Raw genomic sequence first — 23,328 nt, 5'->3', positions numbered from 1 at the left:
CTAAAGTGTAAGAATTGTGAACTCTGCTGGCTTTGTCCTGGCTTCAAAGGACAACTTTGGCTCCTGATAGAAGAAGCCAAAGAGACTTCCATTTTGACTTGGATTGAGGTGAGAAGTTAAGCATGTGCTTGATGATTTTCATTCACGCCCTCTCTTTGCTTACCAGCCCTCAGGACCAGAGGGCATCTGCTGCAGACACAATTGTCTCTACTATTGGGATAAAGAATAATTTACTCTCAAGAGAGCAGTCACTGCCCTTTGAGAATTTGATATGGTTGGATCACATCTTGCTCCACCTAAACTCATTTGGGCTGGAAAACATACAAGTTGGCACGTGGGAAGCCACAGATCTTGCAATTTCACCCTGGGTGCTTGGGCCTCAGCGTAGTTAAGAAACTGCTTATCCTACAACCAAACGGCAACTCAGGTTGCCACATTCTTTTAAGCCCCCATGGGCATATGAGCTGACTTGTCAGCCGTAGCAAAAGTAAAATGCTGTTTTAAATGAAATTGAGAACATGGGAGAGAAGACAAACAAAAGCAACTTTCTGTGGCTTCTTTAGCCTATGACATTTACTAAATATCTATGCTTCCGGTAGAAACACACACCTCTTGGAAACTGCTATTTGTCCTCCAGGAACAAGACTGACCCTGGGTAAAGTTTCAAAACAGATTCTCAGTAAACTTTTTGTATCCTCACTCATTGTAGTGTTTCTAAATTTTCAAAAAATATTAATTTTTAGAAACTGAAAGTGAAAAATTAGCAATTCTTTACTCATTATTATGGATTTCTTAAAATATTTCAATATATAAGAAACATACAGCTTAGCAGTATTTACAAAAAACTGTAGCCTATAGCAAATATCCAAACATTATAAATGCCAGTGAACATAATTGAATAGTTTTTAAAAATAATCTAACATTTGAATTTAACCCAGTAAATGCTACACAATGTCATAGTTTTAATGTTCTCAAAAGTAGACCACCCACCTTCCTATTGGTTGAATGTCCTCCCTAATAACGATTCCCACATTTGGTTGTTCATCAGTCATTCACTCAGCAGCATTCACTGAGCAGCCACAATGTACCAGGCCCTGTTCTAGGTGCCAGGAATAGAGTACAGAATGAAAAGGGCAAAAAACCCTGGCCTCATGGAGCTTGCAATCTAGTGGGAGATGTAGGCAGCAAACAAATAAGTAAAATAAATGTCTGTTTAACTAGCGGTAATAAGTACTTTGGAGAACAATAAATCTGGAGAAAGGATAAGGAAAGCTGGCAAAGTGGGAGAGGGGAGGTCTGGGAAGGCCTCACTGAAAAGGTGGCAATGAAGCCACAGAAAGTGCCAAGGATCTGAGGCAGAAGAATGCTTGGCATGTTTTAGGAGGAGCACAGAGGCCTGTGTGGTTGGAGCAGGGTGCATGAGAGGAGAAGTGAGAGGGGTAAAGGAAGCCAAATCATGAAAGGCCGGTTGTGAGTGAAATGGGAGCCACTGGAGCATTTTGAACAGAGCAGTGATATGACTAAACATTTCAGTCTCTGTCTGGCTGCTATATGGAGGATGGACTATAAAGAGACCAGAGTGGAGGCAGGGAGAGCAGTGAGGAGGCCATTCATTTAGCTAGCTGAGGGATGGTGGTGACTTGTAGTAGTGGTAGTGGTAGTTAGAGGTGGAAACCAGCAGTTAGATTCTGTACTTATTTTCAATTAAGAGTCTTCAGGATTTTCTAAAAGATCAGCTATTGGTGTGAGAGAATAGAGGAGTTGAGGATGACCCCAAGGCTTGTGGCAGAGCACCTGAAAATATGGAGACACCATTTACAGGAGTGAGGTCCCAAACTCTTAATCATACATTATATAATTTTGGGCTACAGTAGAGCTGGCTGAGGACAGGTCAAAGACGAATCAGAAATAAGACTAGTCATAAAAAGTCAGACTCCAGATTGAACCCAACCACATAGAAACGTGGCCTGATGCTAAACTCTGTGAATCTCTCCTAACAGAGGCTAAGAGGGGTCCTAAGATTCAGGCAAGGCTGAGCCCATAGGCACAGGGTAAAGTGTATTCGCTGTGGACAGTTGAAATCAGCAGAGGTAGTCAAGTGACACCCTGAGACAAAAACCTCCTTAACTCACTGAAGTTGGATCAAATGCCTTCAGGGGACAGAGATTTTAAAAGGCCTGCACCCTCCTCCCAGGAGTTCTGGAAAGGCTTCCCACCACCCACTTTGCAGTGTTCACAGAAATGTCCACTTCAGCAGCCCCACCCTCACCCCAAGAATATAATTATGGGAGTTATTGTTTCCGTGTGGAGCAAGAGCAGAGCTGGCCCACCAAGTGGGCCATAACTCACAGGTATGAGCTGAGAGATCCTGAGAAGGTCCCTAACTGAAGTGGGTCCCTGGGGAACCTCTCGCTGTGTGTGACATTGTACTCATGGATTCTCTCCCCTTGGAGGTCTCTAGGGACAGGTTGCTCTGAAATGCCTCCAGGAGTAATGTTGGCTTGGTTTGGAGCCTCCCAGCATTCATTAGCGCTTTGTAATAGCACATTTTGTACAGATTACCACTTCACTTTTAGAACTGGTATGGTGGGATGTTAGCAGGTACTGAGACAGAAAGATGATGCAAGCTGGGTCATCTGGATGTTTACTCTAGAGCAGAATGACAAGGAGACAGAGCGTGGTCCCCAAGTTACTTCTTCCTCACCTCCCAAAGTTCTCTTGGTGTCTCCCTTTCGTCTAGAGGGCCCGGGAGAAATGGAAAAGAGAGTATGGAAACGAGAGGCTTGGGGGCCATTGACGGACTTGGCATTGCAATGCCTTCTCTGAGGCTTTCATTGCCTCTTTGTGCCCTTTTAAAATTTATTTATTTACTTATTTGGCTGAGCTGGGTCTTAGTTGTGGCATGTGGGATCTTCATTGCCACATGCAGGATCTTTAGCTGTGGCATGCGGGCTCTTAGTTGCAGCATGCGGGATCTAGTTCCCTGACCAGGGATTGAACCCAGGTCCCCTGCATTAGGAGCACAGAGTCTTAACCACTAGACCACCAGGGAAGTCCCTCTTTGTGCCCTTTAACCTCAAATCAAGAGGTAGCAGCATCCAAGAACACCCATGTGTGGGTTTACTTAGAGCAGGGGGTAGGAACTTGTGTGTATGACACTCTGTCTCTTACATACTCTTCTTGTTTTCTTTCCTGCTCTACATTCCCACTGTCAAAACAGTGTCCAGAGTATCACAATAAAACACTTACTTATTATGCAAACAAACCATTGCTCTAGCTTTGAAGAAATATTGTCTACCCATTTCATGGCGTTTTGGGTGAATTCAGGAGTGGGGGTAATTCAAGTTCACTTTTCAGTGACTCAACTATTTCCCTTGAAGCAACTGCTTTCCTTCGTGCTGCTCTGGCCTTTCTTCAACCTCTCCTTGGGCTATAGATTCAGTGGGGCCTTTTGGATGCCCCTTTACTTCCTCTTCCATCTCTAGGCTAGAAACTGGCCCAAGGTTCAGGTCCGATGAACCCTGAGACTTTTGCTTTAGTCTGCAGGAGCCGGGTACCTCTTTGCCCCTTGGGACATATGCCTGCAAACGTTCTTTCTCCTTTCCTTAGTTAGCTATGAAGTCTGCCTTCACTTTACTTCTGGGGGGAAAAGACCAAATCCAGTAAGTCTTCCAATATTTATTTTCATACGTAATAGGATAATATGCCTTCTAAAAGACAAAAAAGTTGAGACTGGCCCATCCATTGGTAATTTAGTTTTAGGCAGTACTGAGTTTGTATGGCAGGATAATATTATTCGGTGCTGTTTTCTGAGCTTTGTGAGTGAATGCAAAAGAAAGGAAAGCAGCTAGGAAAGTGGGAGAAAGAGATGGAGAACAATCCTTTAATAAAACTGATAAGTGGCCCACTGTATATATACATGTTACCCAGAACAAAAATATGGGCAATTACAATCTTGGGAGGTTTCTGATTATGCATATTTACTTAATGGTAATGGCTCCTTGAGGACCATTATGAATTATTGAGAAATAAAATATTCATAGGTATAAAACTGTAATTAGCCTACATGGAGTTTTTCTGGAGTTTACATATACAGAATACATTTTTGTAAAGGAGAGGCCTGCCTGGGAGCTGGTATGCTCTAATCTTCGCCATAAATAATTTAAAATTCAGCACCACCAAAAGAATGCCTCCTCTCAGAGCAAAGAGTGCTTATTAAGTCCACCAGATCTCTCAGAATCACGAGATGGAACCAACTTACATTTCATGACTCCTGAGGATGAGCACAGAGAAAAAGGCCAGACAGAGTACACAAGGGAGACTTCAAAACAATCAGCACAGGACTGCTTCTGCTTTCCAGTATCAGACATGTTGGCCTGAAGTTACTGTGATTTCAAGGTCATGACCATTATTTCTGGCTTGTTGCTAGAAATTCCACAAATTGAGATACATACATTGGAATGAAACCAAACTTCAAAAATCCCTATGAAGAGTGTCATATAGAGAAGGAGTTTTCAGGAAAAGAGGAGAAATAGGCCCCTGGACATCAAGGCATCAGAGATTGAAAGAGGTTGCTCCTAAGAGGTGGAAAGAACCCAACAGAACAGGATGCAGGTCTTGACATCTCTGCTACTCACTGCTTGGCACAAGTGCTGGAAGAGGGGAGGACCACACCATCTGTGTGTGCTTCCACTAGGGACCCCACTCAAACTCCTCAACATTCACACCCACATTCCTCCCCTGCTTCTGGGCTTGACAGAACTCCAAACTTCCTCTGATTTTTTGCATTAGTCCTATCTTAGGAGCTGTGATTTTTCTCCTTCACTCTCTACCTATCTGCTTTTATCTCTCAAGGACTCTTCATGATTTCTGGTCCTATCGGAGCATTTCCCCTTATACTACAGTACTCATATTTGTAAACAATATGCAAGCATTTTTCTATCCTATGTTACACATAACCCATTTGAACATGATGAACTTGGCAGGTACACTTAAGAAACAGCTTCAATCTTCTCTTACAACTGTCTGCAAGCATTTCTGTCAAAGCTCCTTTTCTGACCCTTGAACAATATCTCAGGCAAAACAGTAGCTTTTCATTAACTCTGGACTATTACAGTAGTCGAGACTTCTATTTTTCACCCAATTCAAAGCCCCTCTAACTCCCAGCTGCTGCCTGATCTGGAACAAGTCAAGTCATGGGGAAGAGGGAAGGGTTGGCCTCTCCTTTTGTTCCCTTGTTTCTTTCTTTCCTATCCTACACCTCTCTTCAGTTCCTTCAGGTCTGGACCGAAGAGGAGGATGACAGAGATGGAGGAGGGTTCAGAGATGGCCAGTCATCTGTGGTCCTCTGTTGGTTTTCACTGCCCTCTATTGTGGCACACCTCCAGATGCTGGCTGGCCCTTTCACAAGGGACCTTTGTGGATTCTTTAGAGTACTCCGTGGGAACCTCTTCACTCCCCCAGTCTCTGACAAGAGTGATGCTCTCTGACCTCTCACAACACCTCTCAGCTACCATTATCAGCACATCTTGGGGATCCCCTTGCTCCTTCAAGCAGGGGCTTTTTGGGGTGACTTGAGACCAGTAGCATTCTGTGGAGGCCACTTAGCCCAGGGAAAACTCTGCACATGCAGATGTTCCAGCCACTGTCCTCTCCCCTCAACTTGCCATTGAGGCTGCTCCGGCTGATCTCCTGCCCACTTCCACCTTGCTCACTTCACTCTCAAACTCTTGGGGACACAAATTAAATTGTCTTGTGATCTCCTTCCCACTCTCCTCTATTGGCGTTGGAGCGAGTCTATGGGTTTCTGCAGCTCAGCAAGCATCTGGCAAGGAAATGAGGTATCAGTCTCCCTTCCTGCAGACAACTCCACTTTATGTTAGCTTCTTGCAGCCCCCAACTTGGCAGAGATAGGAAGAAGCATCATGAAACAGTACAGGGCTCCCTACAAACTCTCTTCAAAAAAGTTCTTTCTCCAACCAGTCCTTTTATAGTTTTGCATTTCTACGTTTGTATCTGTAGTGTTCCCTTACACAGACCTGTGAGTAATACCCACTGTGCCAGTTTGGCCCCGTTAACAAGTCTTGTAGAAATGTGACTGGCTTCTCTCTTTGAAGCATGTGAGTACTTAAAACCCATGTTGCCTAGCTTTGAGGCTTCAGTCAAAAGTCAGACATAATAAGAAAAATTCTATTTAACATCCTGCTATATGTTTGTGAATGTATGTGTCATCGTTCAACTTTCCCAAAAAGCAGACCTTGAGACAAAGATTTGACTGTAAGTAATTTATCTGGAGATAATTCCAAGAAACAGCAGTGGGGAGTAGAGAAGAAAAACAGGAAAGAAAAGTCAGCCATAAAGAGCTTGCTATCAAGAAAATTTCCACTGTGTGTAACTAAGCTCAGTCTCGCTGGGAAATTCTCAGAGCCTATGTAGAATACATACCTCTGAGGGAGCTGTGAATCTGGGGTGTTTGTACACCTCATGTTCGGGTGAGGGCTGCTCCTGGGGGTCTTGATTCCTCAGCATTTCCAACTTGCCATTTGCACAGCTCTGTTTGCTCTGGTGACCAGAGAGAGATATCAGGCAAAGAAATGCAGATCTTGGCCATTGAAAATCAAGCCAGTGTGCTCCAAAATGGTAAGAATGAGGGAAATTAAGGAAATGGGCAGAAAACCAGTAGCATCTGCTGCAGTGTGTGTGTGTGTGTGTGTGTGTGTATGTTGGGAGGAGGAACATATGAGAGACCAGCAAGCAGCCTTCATTCTAGATCCTTACCATGTGATGTGTTGCTAACTATAATAGATTTTTCAAGCACCTAATGGTCTTATCAACCCATCAGACCCAAATCATAGTTATCTCCCCTAGTTCTCAATATCTATTTCTTGCTTTCTCTCCAGTATATAAACAAATAAGTGCACCTGTTCATCTAATTTTCTGCAAAACCCCAAACTGAAGAGGAAGATTCCCTGTTTTGTCACCCTGAATGGTTGTAGCTCTATCTCTTGACCTCTTTTTAATTTGGCTGTGTCGTGCAACATTCAGGATCTTAGTTCCCCAACCAGGGATCAAACCCGTGCCCTCTGCATTGGGAGCGAGGAATCTTAACCACTGGACCACCAGGGAAGTCCCATCTCTTGACCTCTTTTTAGAAATGTTAATTAATATCTTCTTGCAAGCTATATGGAGTTATATTACCCATAATTTAGTAGGTTAAAAAATAGTTTCTATCTTCTCTTAAGATGAAGATTTGATTTGTGATTTCTTAATTATGTCAAAGTGTATTAGGAATCTAACCTGACATAAGAAACCAGGTACTAAATGTATTGTAGGATCAAATTATCTAAGGAAAACTACTTATTGACATGGTCTTTATTAGGAAAAAACCTTAAAGTCACAGAGATAAATGTTTATCTTATTGGCCACAAACACAGAGAATTCTGTAGATGTACATCTGCAGGGCATCAGTTTCCATGGTAATGCCATTTTCCTGGCATGCCATGCTCTCTCACCCTCCTCTGTAGACCTGGAGTCTACCCTACACCTCTCCCATCTTTACTCTCTGACTAGTGAACTCTGCTAGAGCAGGGGGAGGAGTATATTTCCTTTAGCCATTAATGTTGGGATTAACCCTGTAATCTGCTATAGCCAGTGGAATATGTATCTACTACAGTGCTTGATAAGCATTTATATGTGCAAATGAAATGAATTCATAAATTTTGAGAGAAAAATCTAAATTCAGAACCTGTACTGCTAACCTGTGGTTTTGAACTATATGCCATTTTTTGGTCTGTTTGCTTCCTGATTCCTTCCTCTGTTCTGTATTGCTGGAGAGACTGGCCCTTGCAAACTAAATTTTACAGTCTTCCCTGTCAGTCTTTCCCAGGTATGTTCAGACACTAAGAGGTACTTGCACTGAAAGAAAGGAGAAGTCGGGTTTTTATCCCCCTTTCTTTTCTTGGGAGGAAGGGGATGCATCTCTAGCAGTGGCTGCTTCTCTTCTGTGGTTCTAGCTCCCTTCCTCCATGGCCCCATGGCCTTTGTAGCTTGTAAAGCTTCCCACTCCTACCAGGTGGTCCATGTTTCTGGGGTCCAGCGAAGATACATCCTTTCTTTACCCTACAACAATCTCTGGGTCTCCTCATTTTCTCCTATTTGCTTTTCAGCTTTTCTAATCCTTAAGTATTATTTCCTGTATTAAATTCCCTCTGGTAGTTTCATTTTCCTGACTGGGTCCTGATGGATTACCTATTTCAGGAGCCATGTGCAAAGCTATGTTTTTTTCTGAACCCTGGTTCCTAAGGGAGATATGCTTTCCTCCTTAATTCCTCTTTGAGAGCATTCCTGAGAAATGTTCTTCCCTATGGCTTCTTCTCTTTTCCTATAGTAATAGTATTCTGTACAACTTGAGATAAAATTATATCCAGAACAACATCAGCAATCAAAAAGCTAGGTCAGCCCACTATTCTAAAGATGTCATGTGTTCCCAAATTGATCCACAGATTAAAAATGTCAGCTGTTACCAAATTGATCTATAGATTTGATGCAATTCCTATCAAAATCCTCAGAGTTTTTCATGAAAATTGAAAACTGATTCTAAAATTTATATGAAAATGCAAAGGGCCAAGAATAACCAATAACATCCTAAAGAAAAACAAGTTGAGAAGACCTTTTCCACCAGATATCAAGATTTATTTAAAAGCTATGGTGATAGAGAAAGTATGGTACTGCTCCAAGGATAAACAAATAGACCACCGAAATGGAATGGACTGATATTCTAGAACAGTCCAGACACATACCTGTACACATATGGACTCCAGGTTTTTTTCAAAGTTAAACTACAGAGCAGGTGGGAAATATGGTCATTTCAGGAAAAAAAAAAAAATTCACAGAACACTTAGGTGGTGATATGGTTTAAAAAAAAATGACTGTACCCCTATCTCATACCATGTTTATTCTAAAGCCCTGTTTCCTAAGGAAAATATTGATTTCCTCTGTCATCCTGCTTTGAGAGAATTCCTGAGAAATGTTCTTCCCAAAGGCTTCCCCCCCGCCTTCCTGTACATGCTGATCTGAAATAATAAAAAGATTATAAAATAATGAGAAAAAAGAAAAGTAAGTCTGAATGTAGGAACTGGCTGTCGACCAACTGACAACAGTGAAAAGACATACACAGCCTCAAACACATGTTTCTAGATATGGAGGTTGGGGGGTGGTGCGGTGCGGGGGAGATGAGAAATAAGCTTGAACAATCTAAGCAGGACCTCGCTCCTCTCCCCCTGACTCATTTTAACTACCTCCCCTCACCCTTCCATCCCTTCTTCTGCCTAACTCCCCACCCCCGCTCAAGACCCAGAGCACCAAGGCGACTGGACTGGCGTAAATTTCTTCCTACTTGCGCCACCGCCCCGGGGCCGCCTCATGACGTCAGGGCTGAGCGAGGGGGCGCCGCCTCCTGGGTGCCCGCCCCTCCCGGCCCTGCGGCCCCGGCTTGCTCTTTAAAAGAGCGGGGCCTGCGCCAACCGCGCCACACCGCGGGGACCAAGATACAAGGCTATTTTCCCCGAGTATCTTCATCTCGCCTTCCGTCCACGTCTGCTCACCGTCAGCCGCCGCCCTCTTCTCCTGCGCAGATTCCGGCGAGCCGGGCCATGCAGCCTGCAGTGCTTCTCGGCCTCCTGGGAGCCACGATGATGGCGGGTGAGTGGGCACTGTGGGGAGTTCAGAACCGCGGACAGCGCCAGCCTCTGCCTCTCCGGCCGCTCTAGGCATCCTGACTGGCGGATACTGGAAGACGGGGAGGGTTGAGTGGATGGTGTCTCCCTCTTGCTTGAGGTTCTTACTTTCTTCTCTTCCCTGGGTATTTCCCTTCAACTCCCCGCCCCAACGTCTGACTTGGAAAAAGCCAGAGAGCTTCCTAGCCCAACCAAAAGAGTCTGTTTTAATCGATATAAAGAAGACGTGTCCGCGCCTCCAAGGAAACCCCACATTTTGTGCTCACTTCTAAAATGTCACATCCTCTTTACCTGTTTAGAGAGATACTGTGATAGTCTTATTCTGTATCTGTAATTAATTAATTAATCTGTGTTTGTTTGGCTTTTTAAAGCCAGATGACCACGGAGAGACAGGAATACATGTATTATATTAGTTGGCAACTGTATAATTTATTATTTTATTATTTAAACATGATTAGATAAAAGTAAGTCTCTTATGTATATATGTAGATAAGATATATCTTTTTTCTTAACACATTCATATATGTGTGTTCAGGTATATGTATGCACAGGTTTAGTGTAATATTTTTCTGTATTTTGTATTTCTGCCTCTGGGGAGAGGTAATTTCACATTCAAATTAATCCATCTTTAAGTTATAAATGGTAACTGCAAGAGATATTTTGACTTTTGTATTCCAGAAAAATAATGAGTATAAAATAACCACGAAAAATATTTTTAGAGTAGTAAAAAAAAAATCGTTTTAGTCAATTTGGGAGGATACAATTTTAAGTAGTAGGTATTTGAGTGCCTCTTTATGTGTGGAAAATTGTGGGATTGATCTTTCAAACTACTCTGAATCTCAAAGAAATGATCTTTGGAGATTTGGGGAAAAAATGTGTGTGTGTGTGTGTGTGTGTGTGTGTGTTGAAGTAAAATCCATGAGTCCATTGAGAAGTAAATATGCCACCACCAGATTAAATTGGAGGGGTTCTTTTAGCTGTCTTAATGACCTCATAGAATATTGTTCTTATCTGAGATTGAGGTTCCTAACTAGAGTTGAGGCATCGCCATCCATGAATATGAGGGTTTCATTGACAGCAATTACGGGATCCCAAAGAGAAAATGAAAGCCACTGGTAATTTATTTTATTGCAAACTACATACATGCAGAATTTTCTAAAATTCTTGTCACTCTTACAAATTGCCTATAAATGTTCTCGATTTAATTAAAGGAAACCAAATGAATGTTTAGAGTCCTTCCTGGTCAAAAATATTTTCAGAAAGGAATTGCTTAACAAGATAAATCTGTGCTATACATTGTGCTATAGACCACAAAAACAATGTCTTTTATGAGACTTATTTAACTATAGTTGTAAAATATTTATGTCTCTTACGCAAGATAATATTTTAAGAAGGGTTTATATTTTAACAGCAACTAAAATCAAGATATTATATTCTTTAAAAATTTTTTTTACTGAGCTATAATTCACACACCATAAAATCCATACTTTTAAAGTGCATAATTCAGTGATTTTTAGTACATTCACAGATTATCACATTTCAGAACATTTTCATTGTGGTAGAAAGGAACTCCATATGCATTAGCAGTCATTCCCCATTCCCACCTCCCCCAAATGCTTGGATATTAGGTATGGTAGCCTTCAAGCAGAGTTTGTTCTTTAGCAAAATCACAGGAAACCTGCAGAAACCATCTGGCTCATTTCCTACCATTATGAGCTTCTGAAGGAGATCTACACCTTTCTACAGGAGTTGTTCACTCTAAAAATTAATATGAGTGAAGGAGCTACATGCTATTCATATATACTAGGTAAGATGGTTTCTGCATTCAAAAGCGTTAGCGGGGACTTCCCTGGTGGTGCAGTGGTTAAGAATCCGCCTGCCAATGCAGGGGACACGGGTTCGATCCCTGGTCCAGGAAGATCCCATATGCCGTGGAGCAACCAAGCCCGTGCGCCACAACTACTGAGCCTGCGCTCTAGAGCCCTTGAGCCACAACTACTGAGCCTGTGTGCCAGAACTACTGAAGCCCGTGCGCCTAGAGCCCGTGCTCTGCAACAGGAGAAGCTACCGCAATGAGAAGCCTGCAGACCGCAACAAAGAGTAGCCCCCGCTCGCCACAACTAGAGAAAGCCTGCACGCAGCAACAAAGACCCAACGCAGCCCCCCAAAAAAAACCAAAAAAACTACAGAGTTTGCGTACCATGTTATTTTATAGCTGTATTTTCATTCTGGGATGAAACCTTAGTTTGGTAGTCTTATGGAATATTAATACTTTGGAAGTTATTCTCAGATTTATCATATGATATTATTTGAAAATTTTTCTGCCATTTGACTACTTCACTTTTATCACAATTATTGGGTTTTCTTTTGTGCACCCTTAATGTTAACTTTTACAAAAATAAGTTAAACTACTTTAGGGGTATCAACATACCTTCGGTTATTACTTTGCTGCCACAGATTCTATCGGAAGAAATACAATGGAACTTAGATGTCTCACTAGATGCATAATATGCTTTCATAAGGAGACCTTAGTTCCTTTCCATCAAAAAGATGTCTGAAGAGCCTCAATTAGGAAAGAGAATTGTTCTGTAAAAACAAACATGAGCTACAAATTGTTCAGAGTCACAGAAGAAAAATATTCCTCTCCCCTCAAATCAAATGACTGTTACTACTTTAGCAATATCAGTAGTTAATAATAGCACCTATTAAACATTTGTGGAAAAAGAAAAGTTATTAGCAAGAAACTGCATTTACCAAAGAAAGTTTAGTAAAGCCAGAATTTTAAAAGGCACTTTCTAGTTTATGACAGAAGTAATTCTCTCAGTTATTTCTTTTCAGAGCATTTTACAGATCTCAGGTGGAAAGAGTAAGTGCCAAAGTGGGAATGTTCTCAAATAACAGCCATTTGGGGGATAAAATAATGGCCCAGCATATTGGACCCTGAGTACCAAAGGTGGCCATCCAGATCTTGTCTGAACTACATTTCAGGAAGATGTGGGGACATACCTTGTTAATCACTTCTTAAATATTTTACCAGTGATTTTAACATGCTGCATAACTTTGGGCCTATTGAAACAATTGGAGTAGATCCCAGGCTGTGCTTTGAAAAGGAAAATTCAGTAAGGTGAGCAAATGAAATAGGAGTTTTATTTCTAGATTGAGCCCTATGATAAGTAATTGATTGGGAGGAGGTAAAGAGATTGGAAAGCAAATATTTGGGGAGGAAAGGTCAGGTTGCTGGTAATAAGAAACAGCATTTGAGCAGCTTCCATCTCTGATGTCTGAGAGTTTTGCTCTTGCTCCAAGTAGCTCTTCACTTGTCTCAGAGACCTGGAAGAATCTTCTGCACTGAGCTCTCCAGCCATAATAGCAGTTTCTCTTCTAGGGAGTGTCAGGAGAACTGTAGAGATGGACCTATATGTAAATGCTTTGAGCTTCTCCAGTGGAAAGAGCTTAGACAAAACAAAGTCAAAGTGAAAGATAAAAGAATCAAAGCAACTTTGAAAAAGGAAAAAAAAAAAAAAAGCACTGTAAAATTAAAAACACCTGAAGCATTTCCTAAGATGACAAAGGCACTTCAATCACTGGTTGAAAATAAGCAGAATCTCATGAAATTTAATTTAAATAAATTAAAATTTATCTTTTTGCAATATCCTCATGAACTATTCATTAAACACCTATTTGCATATGATATTATGGATTCAACAATATCCTGGTAAAATTAGATACCTCCCATATTCTTTACATGGCTGCAGACAACATGGGGAAAGGGAAACAACACTGATACAGACACATAAGTGTGCTTGTCCAAGAAAAGGCTTGAGGGTAAAATGAGGTAATTAATTATATAAGATAATCATAACCACATTTTTGTAAATAAAGTGAGTTTCAGGGAGAATATTTTCTTGGGGACAGGAAAAGGCAAAGGGAATCACAGATCTTTACCCATTTTGAGTAGGCAGAGGGGTTGAGGAGGGCACCCCAGTTTCATTTAAACTAGGTTTATTTTAAACATTTTATTGACATATAATATATGTACAGAAAAATGCATATAGATCATAAGTATACAGCTTACAGAATTTTTCCCTCCTTAAGCACAGCTGTGTAATCAGCACCCAGATCAAAAACAGAACATTGCCAGTATCCCAGAAGCTCCCCTTGTGTGGATTTATATTGGATATAAGATAGCATTCATTTTCAAATCATGTTTATGACATTGCTAGGGGAAACAGCTGTGTGTGTGTGTGCATGTGTGTGTGTGCGTGCAACTGGGGCAATTCTTGTCCCTGGGACAGACATCCGCAACTATCTCCACTCTGCTCAGCTCTGACTTTGCCCCTCCCTCCAAGTAACATGCTGGGGGTGGGGTGATTTTGTGAGTTTGGGGACACACAGCTTCCTAAAATCAACTCACTTCCCATTCGTTTTTTCTTTCAAAGCTGTCAGTTCTATGCCAGTGGACATCAGGAACCACAGTGAAGAAACGGTAAGTTGAAATGGAAGTCTAGAATCTAGACTTATATCTAGACTCTGGATTCTCCCACCCCTTATCTCATCAAACTAAACAAAATGAAAACCAAAAATAGACAAACAACAATGAGGAAATGGGAGCAAGTGATGTCCCTCCTGCCCTGGGCTTTTACCTCCTTCCTGGATGTTTTAGTGCCCCTGAGGATAGCTGTCATCACACTGTTTTCCTTTGAATCTGTTCAGAAATGGGTGTTTGTTTCTTTTCTCTGGATAGTCTTGACCCAATGCCTTCTTGCATTGCTCTGTGGGGTGGCCTGGGAGGTTTCATTACAGTCCTATATGTAAGTCTACATTCCTGACCCAAGGGGTCTGCATCGGTACAGGTCACATAGCCAAGCCTCTTTTGACAGCAGCTCTGGCTTAAGTAGTCAGGCATCCCAGTGATACCAGCTTTGCCAGCCTGCTTTCCGGTTTCCCCCTAGGTGACTCGCTGCATCATCGAGGTCCTCTCAAATGCCTTGTCGAAGTCCAACACTCCACCCATCACCCCTGAGTGCCGACAAGTCCTGAAGAAGAGTAAGTATCCTCCACTTCAGGAGATCTTTGTCCCTTGAGTAGTTCTTTCTCTTGCTCCCTCTGTTTCGCCTTCCACTTTATCTCCATATGAACCAGGGGCATGATGCAGTGGGAAGACTACAGGCTAGATCAGTATCTGGGAAGATGACATATGGCTTCCAAACCTGCTCTGCCACTTAAACATATGGCTTCCAAACCCTGCTCTGCCACTTCATAGCCGTGTTACCATGGGGAAGACCCCTTGCCTCTCTGGGCTTATTTCCTCAAAGTAAAATGAGGGAGTTGAACTGAATGATAGTCTGTGAGCTGTCTATATAGTTCTTAAATTCCTTGGTTTGAGAGTTTGGAATTTTAAAACAGACTTTCATTTGGGTGGAGTGAGGTATGGGGAGTGCTCATTTGTGATTAGACAGGGAGGCGAAGTGTTCTGGAAGCAATGGAAGATGAAAGGATAGAAGGAGACAAAAATTATTCTTCTCTTTACCTTCTACTCTTCTGACAATGAGGAACTAGAAGCTTGGAAAGGTGACTGGGAAACTTCTGGCCTGTTTACATGACAGATTGGTTAAGCCATTTTAATACATAGCTTGTTAGAATGAGAGGACTACCAAATGGTATCAGGAGTTCCAGGCCTGAGAACTGGAAGGGGTGGGGGTAGACTTAGAGCATCCAAGGAGTCAGAGCAATGCCCTTCTGAGTCTAGACTGGAATGTTCCTCTATACAAACAGCTTATGTTGAAAACAAAATTTAAACAGTGATATGAGCAGTATCCATTGGAAGTTGACATAAAGAGGTAAATTTTACAAAACTATGCATCTCTGGGACTTCCCTGGTGGTCCAGTGGTTAAGACTCTGTGCTCTCAGTGCAGGGGGCATGGGTTCGATCCCTGGTTGGGGAACTAAGATCCCGCATGCTGCACAGCATGGCCAAAACAAAAACAAAAACTATGCATCTCTTTTAGCATGAAGTCAAACTGATTCAAACAAATCCGAAAAGCTCTGTTCTCTTCAACACCTTTCTCTGCTTTTAAATTTTTAGTCAGGCTGAGAACAGTGGATTTTCTTTCTTCTTTTCACCTTCAAAATCTCCTATTGCAAGATAATACTCTCTTCCTGTTGCTGCACATGAGGTCCATGCATAAAATTATAACAAGTATGAGTGACTAGCCAAAAGAGTAACCTGGGGGGACTCAATCCACTATTGGGGGCTTCAGGATAACCATAGTAGGTGTGGGGGCCTGAGACTGTAGGAGACCCATGCACAGTGGAAGGAAGCTTCTCTACCACTCCCAGCCTACATGCCTCTTTCATGAGCTTGTCAGAATGAGTTTATTAGCCATTGCAGGGAATGAGTGAGAGCAGGGTGGGTCTCCAGGCAGGGACTAAATGCTGCTACTTTGGGCAAACCCATCTCGTTATCTCCCTTCCCATTTCTTTGTTTACCAGACGGATGCAGAAGTTTTGGGTCTGTCATACTAGGTCATCAAAGAACCAAGATTGCTTAGGAAGAGTTGTTGATTGTAGGGCTTTGCTAACTGCCAAGATCAGATTCTTAGCTCTCAGGTAGGATTCTAGCCTCTGCTCATCACTGATTGTGCCCTGGGGTCTTTTGAGTCTCTTGAGAGAGCCCCAGGAAAACTGGTAAAAATCAAATGACCCATGTCTATCAGGACCTTGGAGACATCATACCCAGAGAGCCATTAAATACTGAGATCAGGGAGATTTGAGCTCCTCCGGGGTTGCAGACTCAAACACCAGCCAGGGCCAGGAAAATACGTAAGAGAAAGGAATAAAACAGGACAGGAAGTGACTCACGAACTGGAGGATACAGGCCACTTCTAAGGAGGAGTAGATTTTTCTCAGCTTGAAACCTATTGTGAGAGAAATATAGATTCTGTTACCAGATCTTGGGATTTTTCAAAAGAATTTAAAATTTGGATATCTAAGCAATATCTCTTAGTATTTAAGTATTGCCTCTGAATTCAAATTTACTAAAAATGTTATTTAGGCCAAATAGAATTCACCTTTGGGCTACCAGTTCATAACTTCTATCGACTAAAAAAAAAAAAAAAAGAAGCACAACCTAAAATTTGAGATTTATATTTTATTCCATGGACATACTAAGGACTTAAGCCCAGGAGACAACCTCTCAGATACAGTCTGAGGGACTGTTTTGAAGAGGTAAGGGAGGAGGCAGGATATATAGGTGTTCTTGCAATAAAAACCAGATAGTCAGAACATTAAAATATTACAGTTAATTAAAGAAAACCAGACATCTTAAGTTAACAAATTTAGCACTTTTCTATGTATGGGAAGATGCAAGAGTCTGGGCTTACTGAAGTCATTCCTTTCATATGCACCTTAATTATCTTGTTTTTTCCATCCTGAATCCCCTCTGGGTACACAGTTAGGTGTGGCTGCAGTGCCTAGATGGCCAGGACACCCTTTGTTTACTGATTTGGCAGGCGACATTCTTTGTCCACACTTCTGTCCTATTCTGGTTTTCTCTCTCCTGCTGAAATGTCTTATGCTGGTCACAGGACTGGTGGAGCTTTCTGCCAACAAGTTGGATGAATTCCTTCATGTAGCCTCCCTCCCATCCCCAGCCCATCTCTGTCTCCACTCCCACTCTCTCCAGCACATCTCGGTTAGCACACGCTTACTGAGCAAACAAACATTTGGGGAGCAGGGAAGAATCATTGTTTCATGGCTTGAAGAGATCTTAGGGAATTCATAGTCCAATTTCTTAACAGGTATAACAATTTCTTTGATCAGGTCATCTCTGCAACATGATAGTTAGGGATGGAAGGTGCATTTTCTCCTTTTTACTTGAAGTAAGAGTGAGCTTCACACCTTGGTTTTACAGATTGACAAAACTGTATGCTGCTAATCACAGCCTTCCTCAGATCTCACCTGAGGGGACTTAAAGCTAAATTTAGGAGGAAGTGCTAAGCCTCAGGCAAGCTGCTACAAGCAGCACACATTTAACCTGGAAAAAATAAAAATGCTTCTCTTCTTGACCAGCAGGCAGTAGGAAAAGGGCCACACAGCCTCTGCCTCGGGAAGCTGAGATTCTGTCCAGATGACATCAGTATCTGCTCAAAACCTCCCTGCTTACCTGTGCATACCTGGTCAGCCCTGCCTCAGTGCTGCACACACCACCACTGGCTCTTAAAAGGCAAAGGCACTGGTGAGGGGCCAGCCCTCAGGTGTCTGGGTGTGGAAGGTCAGGGACCTTTCAGTTGCCTCATAAAACATGAAAATATTATCATGCCAGGCTGGGCTTTTAAGCAGAGAGGAATAGACTGTCTGCTATTTCTTGGACATTTTTACAAAACAGACCATTTTTTTCTATTTTGCAAATATCAGTTCAAAATGACTCATCAAGAGCCATTCAATAGAAATATCATGTGAACCACAAATATAATTTCAAATTTTTCAGTAGCCACATTAAAAAAGTAGACAGGTGAAATTAATTTTAATAATATATTTAGTTTTGTCCAATTTATTTTATTCAATATACAATTTGTACATACAATATGTTTATAATACATATTATCTTGTACATCCAAAATATTATCATTCCAACATATAATCAATATGAAAATTTGAGGTATTTTACATTCTTGTTTTTCATCTGAAGTCTGAAATCTGGTGGTTTCTTACATTTACAACATGTCTCAGCCTGGACCAGCCACATTTCAAGTCCTCAGTAGCCACAAAGGTTTGGTGGCCCCCACCATGGATGGCGCAGACGTCAGCCTAGAGCTGTGAGCAGCCTTGGCTTCAGGTGTTCTATATGAACTCAGTGACATCAGTTGAAATCCAAGCCCTCCCAGCTAACAACTCAGACAGTGTTAACTGCATATCTTCTTTCACAGGATGCCCTTGAGTTAAGGAGGATTTAGTGAAGATGCTGTCAACATTTGGAAAAGATGAGAAAAAACAGCATTCAATTAAAATGTCGGTTATACTGTCTACTGTTGATTTGTGCAATACAAAGATAGCTCAGTTTACTGAAGTTCATTCTCAACCTTTGAGAACATGTGGGGTGGATGGGACCTGAGTGAGGGAAGGACATGGTCCTTTCCACTGCTGTGCAGTTTTCTCAGGGAAGAAACAAACACCCTGCTTATCACCAATTACTAAGTTTTATTGTCACTTACTGCTAAGTTGCATCTACACAGTTGATTGGATAATAAAAATCTGGTAAACTAATTAAACACATTTTTAATCCTTTGTTGAATCTGATATTTCCCATTTTGGGCATTTAACTTCATTTAGCTGGATTCTAGTGGGAACCATTTACACAATGCTAACTTTTAAACCCCTACTTAGAGCAAACATGGAAATAATGGTCCTGAATTACACCTCTCTGAGCCTCAGTGTCTCTGTCCACAAAAAGAGGAGGTTGAAATACACAAATTCTAAGGTATCTTCTGGTTCTAAATTCTAGTATTTTATAAACCTATATTTGGATTTCAATTTGGTCATTGAAAGATGCTTGTTGGGTGTTATTAAAAAATAAATATGCAGAGAATTTATTATCAGATTTAAACACAGCTAAGGAGTTTTCATAACATTTCTTTCTTTCTTTTTTTTTAATATTTATTTATTTATTTGGCTGTGCTGGATCTTAGTTGCAGCGCATGTGATCTTGGTTGCAGCAGGCAGGATCTAGTTCCCTGACCAGGGATCGAACCCTGGCCCCCTGCACTGGGAGTGTGGAGTCTTAACCGCTGGACCACCAGGGAAGTCCCCATACCATTTCTTTTAAAAGTAATCTGAGTATATTCTTTATTAACTTAAAAAATTACCCAAGGACTTTCAGGATCTTTAGGATTTGTAGTGATCACTGAGGCTGTGCTTAGTGAACCACAAACAATTCTGAAGTATACTTACTCTTTTTTATTTTCATTATAGGTGGAAAACAGCTCAAAGATGAAGAGAAAAGTGAAAATGAAAACACAAGGTTTGAAGTGAGATTGTTAAGAGACCCAGCTGACGCCTCAGAAGCCCCCAGGACCTCCAGTAGGGAGGACGTAGGGGAGGAGGACGCCCAAGGCCAGACAGTGGCAGACACAGAGGGCGGTGGGCACAGCCGAGAGCGGGCAGGCGAGCCCCAAGGCAGCCAAGTGGCCAAAGAAGCAAAGGCACGCCATTCTGAGAAGAGCAAGGGACACGACAGGGAGGAAGAAGAGGCGGAGAAATATCAGAAAAGGGAGCGTGTGGAAGATGGCAGTGAGGAGAGACATCCTGGGGGGCCAGGAGAGGCACAAACTGCTCTTCCCAGCCACAGAAACCAGACTCCAGCTAAGAAAGAGGAGTTAGTGTCCAGATACGATACGCAGTCTGCAGGGGGCCTGGAGAAGTCGCACAGCCGGGAGAGGAGCAGCCAGGAGAGTGGAGAGGAGACCGGAAGCCAGGAGAATGGGCCCCGAGAACCGCAAAGCCACCCCGAGCACCAGGAAGGACCTGAGGAGAGCGACGAGGATGTCAGCCCCGAGGCGGACAAGCGACGCTCGAGGCCAAGACACCACCATGGGAGGAGCAGGCCCGACAGGTCCTCTCAGGAAGGGAGTCCTCCCGCTGAGGGAAGGGGGTACTCCTGGGAGGAGCCACACGTGGGCACAGGCGGCTCAGGGGAAAAGAGAGCCCGCCATCCAACCCTTTCCAGGGCTTCGGAGGAAGAAGCCGAATACGGGGAGGAAGTGAGGAGTCACCTGGCTGCCCGGGCTCCCGGGGACCTGGAGGGGGCACGATATGGGGGCAAAGGAAGTGAAGAGCACCGGGCTCCCAGGCCTCGCAGTGAGGAGAGCCCAGAGGAGGAGGACAGGAGAAAAGGCCTCAGCCTAGAGCTGAATAGCATGGCGCACGGCTATGACGAGGAGAGCGAGGAAGAGAGAGGCCAGGAGGGGGGACCCCGCCACAGAGCCCGGGAAGGGGAGCCGGGAGCCTACTCCACTCTACACCAAACAGAAGAGAAACGGTTCTTGGGTGAAGCGCACCACCGTGTTCAGGAAAGCCAGACGGACAAGGCGAGGCGGCATCCACCAGGCGAGGTGCGAAATTACCTCGACTATGATGAGGAAAGGGGTGAGGAAGGGGCCCGAGGGAAGTGGCCGCAGCTGGGGGACCCACAAGACGCTGAAGAGAACAGGGAAGAAGCGAGGCTTCGAGGCAAACAGTATGCTCCCCCTCACATCACCGAAAAGGAGAGATTAGCTGAGCTTGTCAGTCCATACTACGACCCTCCCCAGTGGAAGAGCAGCCGGTTTGAGAGAAAAGACCACCTGGATGACAATTCTCTTGAGGGTGAAGAGGAGAACGGGCTGACCTTGAATGAGAAGAATTTCTTCCCAGAATACAACTATGACTGGTGGGAGAAAAAGCCCTTTGAGGAGGATGTAAACTGGGGGTATGAGAAGAGAAACCTGGCCCCCAAACTGGATCTGAAAAGGCAGTATGACAGAGTGGCCGAACTGGACCGGCTCCTTCACTACAGGAAGAAGTCAGCTGAGTTCCCGGACTTCTATGGCTCGGAGGAGCAGATGCACCGTCGCCACGCAGCAGAAAGTGAAGAGGAGAGAGCTGGCCAAGGAGTTCTGACAGAGGAAGAGGTATGCTGTGGGGCTTTGCTTAAAACTAACTTCAGGTGGTTAATTTTAATATGTTATATACAAGACTATCTGATACTAGGGGGAGATATGGATGGGGATTAATCACCATGGGACTGTACGCCTAATAACAGAGCGGAGACAACCTCTGGGTTTGATTTCCACCTGGCATCTAGCCATTGTCCACAGACCTGTCCACTTCCTCCCACTGCAGTGCTGCAGTGCTTCTCAACCTCGGCTGCATGTTGTAATCCCCTGGAGAGCTTGAAAAATTACTGACATCTGGGACCCACACCCAGAGCTTCTGTTTGGTACTGGATGCTGCCTGGGCATCAGGATGTTTTACAGCTCCCAGGTGGTTTCAATGTTCAGCGAAGGTTGAAAACCACTGGTCTAGTGTCTTCTCCTTGGTCATTTGACTTTTCATCACTATTTTCCAGGGTAGGAAAGAACAGGTGATACAGAAGTTAGTTGCTTAGTTCTATCTCTGTCATCTCTTGGCCTATAACAGTCAGACATCTACGTGTAGGAGAAGGAACATTACCAGAGCTTTACCTTCCTTAACAATGTTTTTTTCCCCCAATATTGATTATGTAGGTTGGTGCTTCTCAGGCTTGAATGTGCCTCAGAATCATGTGGGATTTCTAGCCTTAGAGTTTCTGATTCAGTAGGTAGGCCCCAGGTGGGGCCCAAGAACCTGTATTTCTGACGAGTTCCCTGGTGATACTGATGCTGCTGGTCAAGGAACCACACTTTGAAAACCACTGATGTCGGGTATCTCCTATAGCCTCTAACATATCAAAAATTCCCCCTTCTGTTCAGACTCCCTAGAACTGCAAAGAACTAAATTGATCTGGGACCTCATGCCTCTACTTTTCTGTATTTTCTAGGAAAAAGAACTTGAAAACTTGGCTGCGATGGATTTGGAACTACAGAAAATAGCTGAGAAATTCAGTGGTAACCGAAGGGGCTGATGGTCGTTGGAGCAAAGGGCAGATTTTAAAAGCAGCCTTCACATGATCTGTTTTCCACCACCTCACTGAAAGACCCCATTTATTTACCCAAAGGCAGAAAGTAGAATTTACTGTTCATCAAATGTTTGACGTGATTGGAAATGTCCTTAATTTTTGCCAGAATGTTATTGAAAATATGAATAGCATGACTTGTAGCATATTCTTTATCAAATAATAGATATATTAACATGCTTGTGACAATGACTGTGCTACTGTCCTTGAAAAAATGTCTCAGTCTGAAGTAATAAAAGATTCACCTGAGGCCAAAAGTGTCATGTTCTCAGCTTCCTTTGGGCTAATAGGGAGGAGTGTGACTTTTAGATCCATTCTTCAAAGTAAATTCTAAAATATAGTACTAAGATTTGTTGGTTTGTTGGTGTTTGGATACAGAAATGAAAAAAAAAAAAAGGAAAAGAGCAAACATCTGAAATAAAAGAATGTGGAGGGGGCTTCCCTGGTGGCGCAGTGGTTAAGAATCCTCCTGTCAAGGCAGGGGACGCGGGTTTGAACCCTGGCCTGGGAAGATCCCACATGCCGCAGAGCAACTAAGCCTGTACGCCACAACTACTGAGCTCGCGTGCCTAGAGCCCGTGCTCCACAACAAGAGAAGCCACCACAATGAGAAGCCTGTGCACTGCAACGAAGAGTAGCCCCCACTCACGGCAACTAGAGAAAGCCCGCGCATAGCAACAAAGACCCAACACAGCCAAATAAATAAATAAATAAATAAATAAATAAATAAATAAATAAAAGAATGTGGAGGATATAAAGAGAAAGAGATCAGGAAAAGACATTGCTCCCCCAGGCTGGAGGAAGATTAAATAGGCTTGAAGAACCTGTTTCAAAAATTATTATAAGCCATTACTTTTAGAATCTGATTATCTGGAGAGCTCTGGGAATAGCTGGCCAAGGGTCAT

At 43.0% G+C, this 23,328-nt stretch overlaps 1 protein-coding gene and 1 non-coding gene across 2 annotated transcripts; one reads left to right on the top strand and one right to left on the bottom strand.

The window, feature by feature from the left end:
- Positions 1 to 2,979: 2,979 nt before the first annotated feature.
- TRNAR-CCU (transfer RNA arginine (anticodon CCU)) lies at positions 2,980 to 3,052 on the bottom strand. The gene has a single exon. It is a non-coding gene; the product is annotated as a tRNA-Arg (tRNA).
- A 6,400-nt stretch (positions 3,053 to 9,452) lies between these two features.
- Positions 9,453 to 22,680, top strand: CHGB (chromogranin B). The gene is made up of 5 exons (XM_067707522.1): positions 9,453 to 9,699; positions 14,174 to 14,220; positions 14,687 to 14,780; positions 19,705 to 21,401; positions 22,289 to 22,680. Exons 1-5 carry the CDS (start codon positions 9,651 to 9,653, stop codon positions 22,370 to 22,372), a joined length of 1,971 nt encoding a protein of 656 aa, XP_067563623.1. The 5' UTR covers positions 9,453 to 9,650; the 3' UTR covers positions 22,373 to 22,680.
- Positions 22,681 to 23,328: the final 648 nt, after the last annotated feature.

Source organism: Pseudorca crassidens, chromosome 15 (assembly GCF_039906515.1).
Source record: "Pseudorca crassidens isolate mPseCra1 chromosome 15, mPseCra1.hap1, whole genome shotgun sequence".
Lineage (NCBI taxonomy): Eukaryota > Metazoa > Chordata > Mammalia > Artiodactyla > Delphinidae > Pseudorca > Pseudorca crassidens.
The sequence above is the reverse complement of the archived record's forward strand: the minus strand, read 5'-3'. Positions and strand labels throughout refer to the sequence as shown.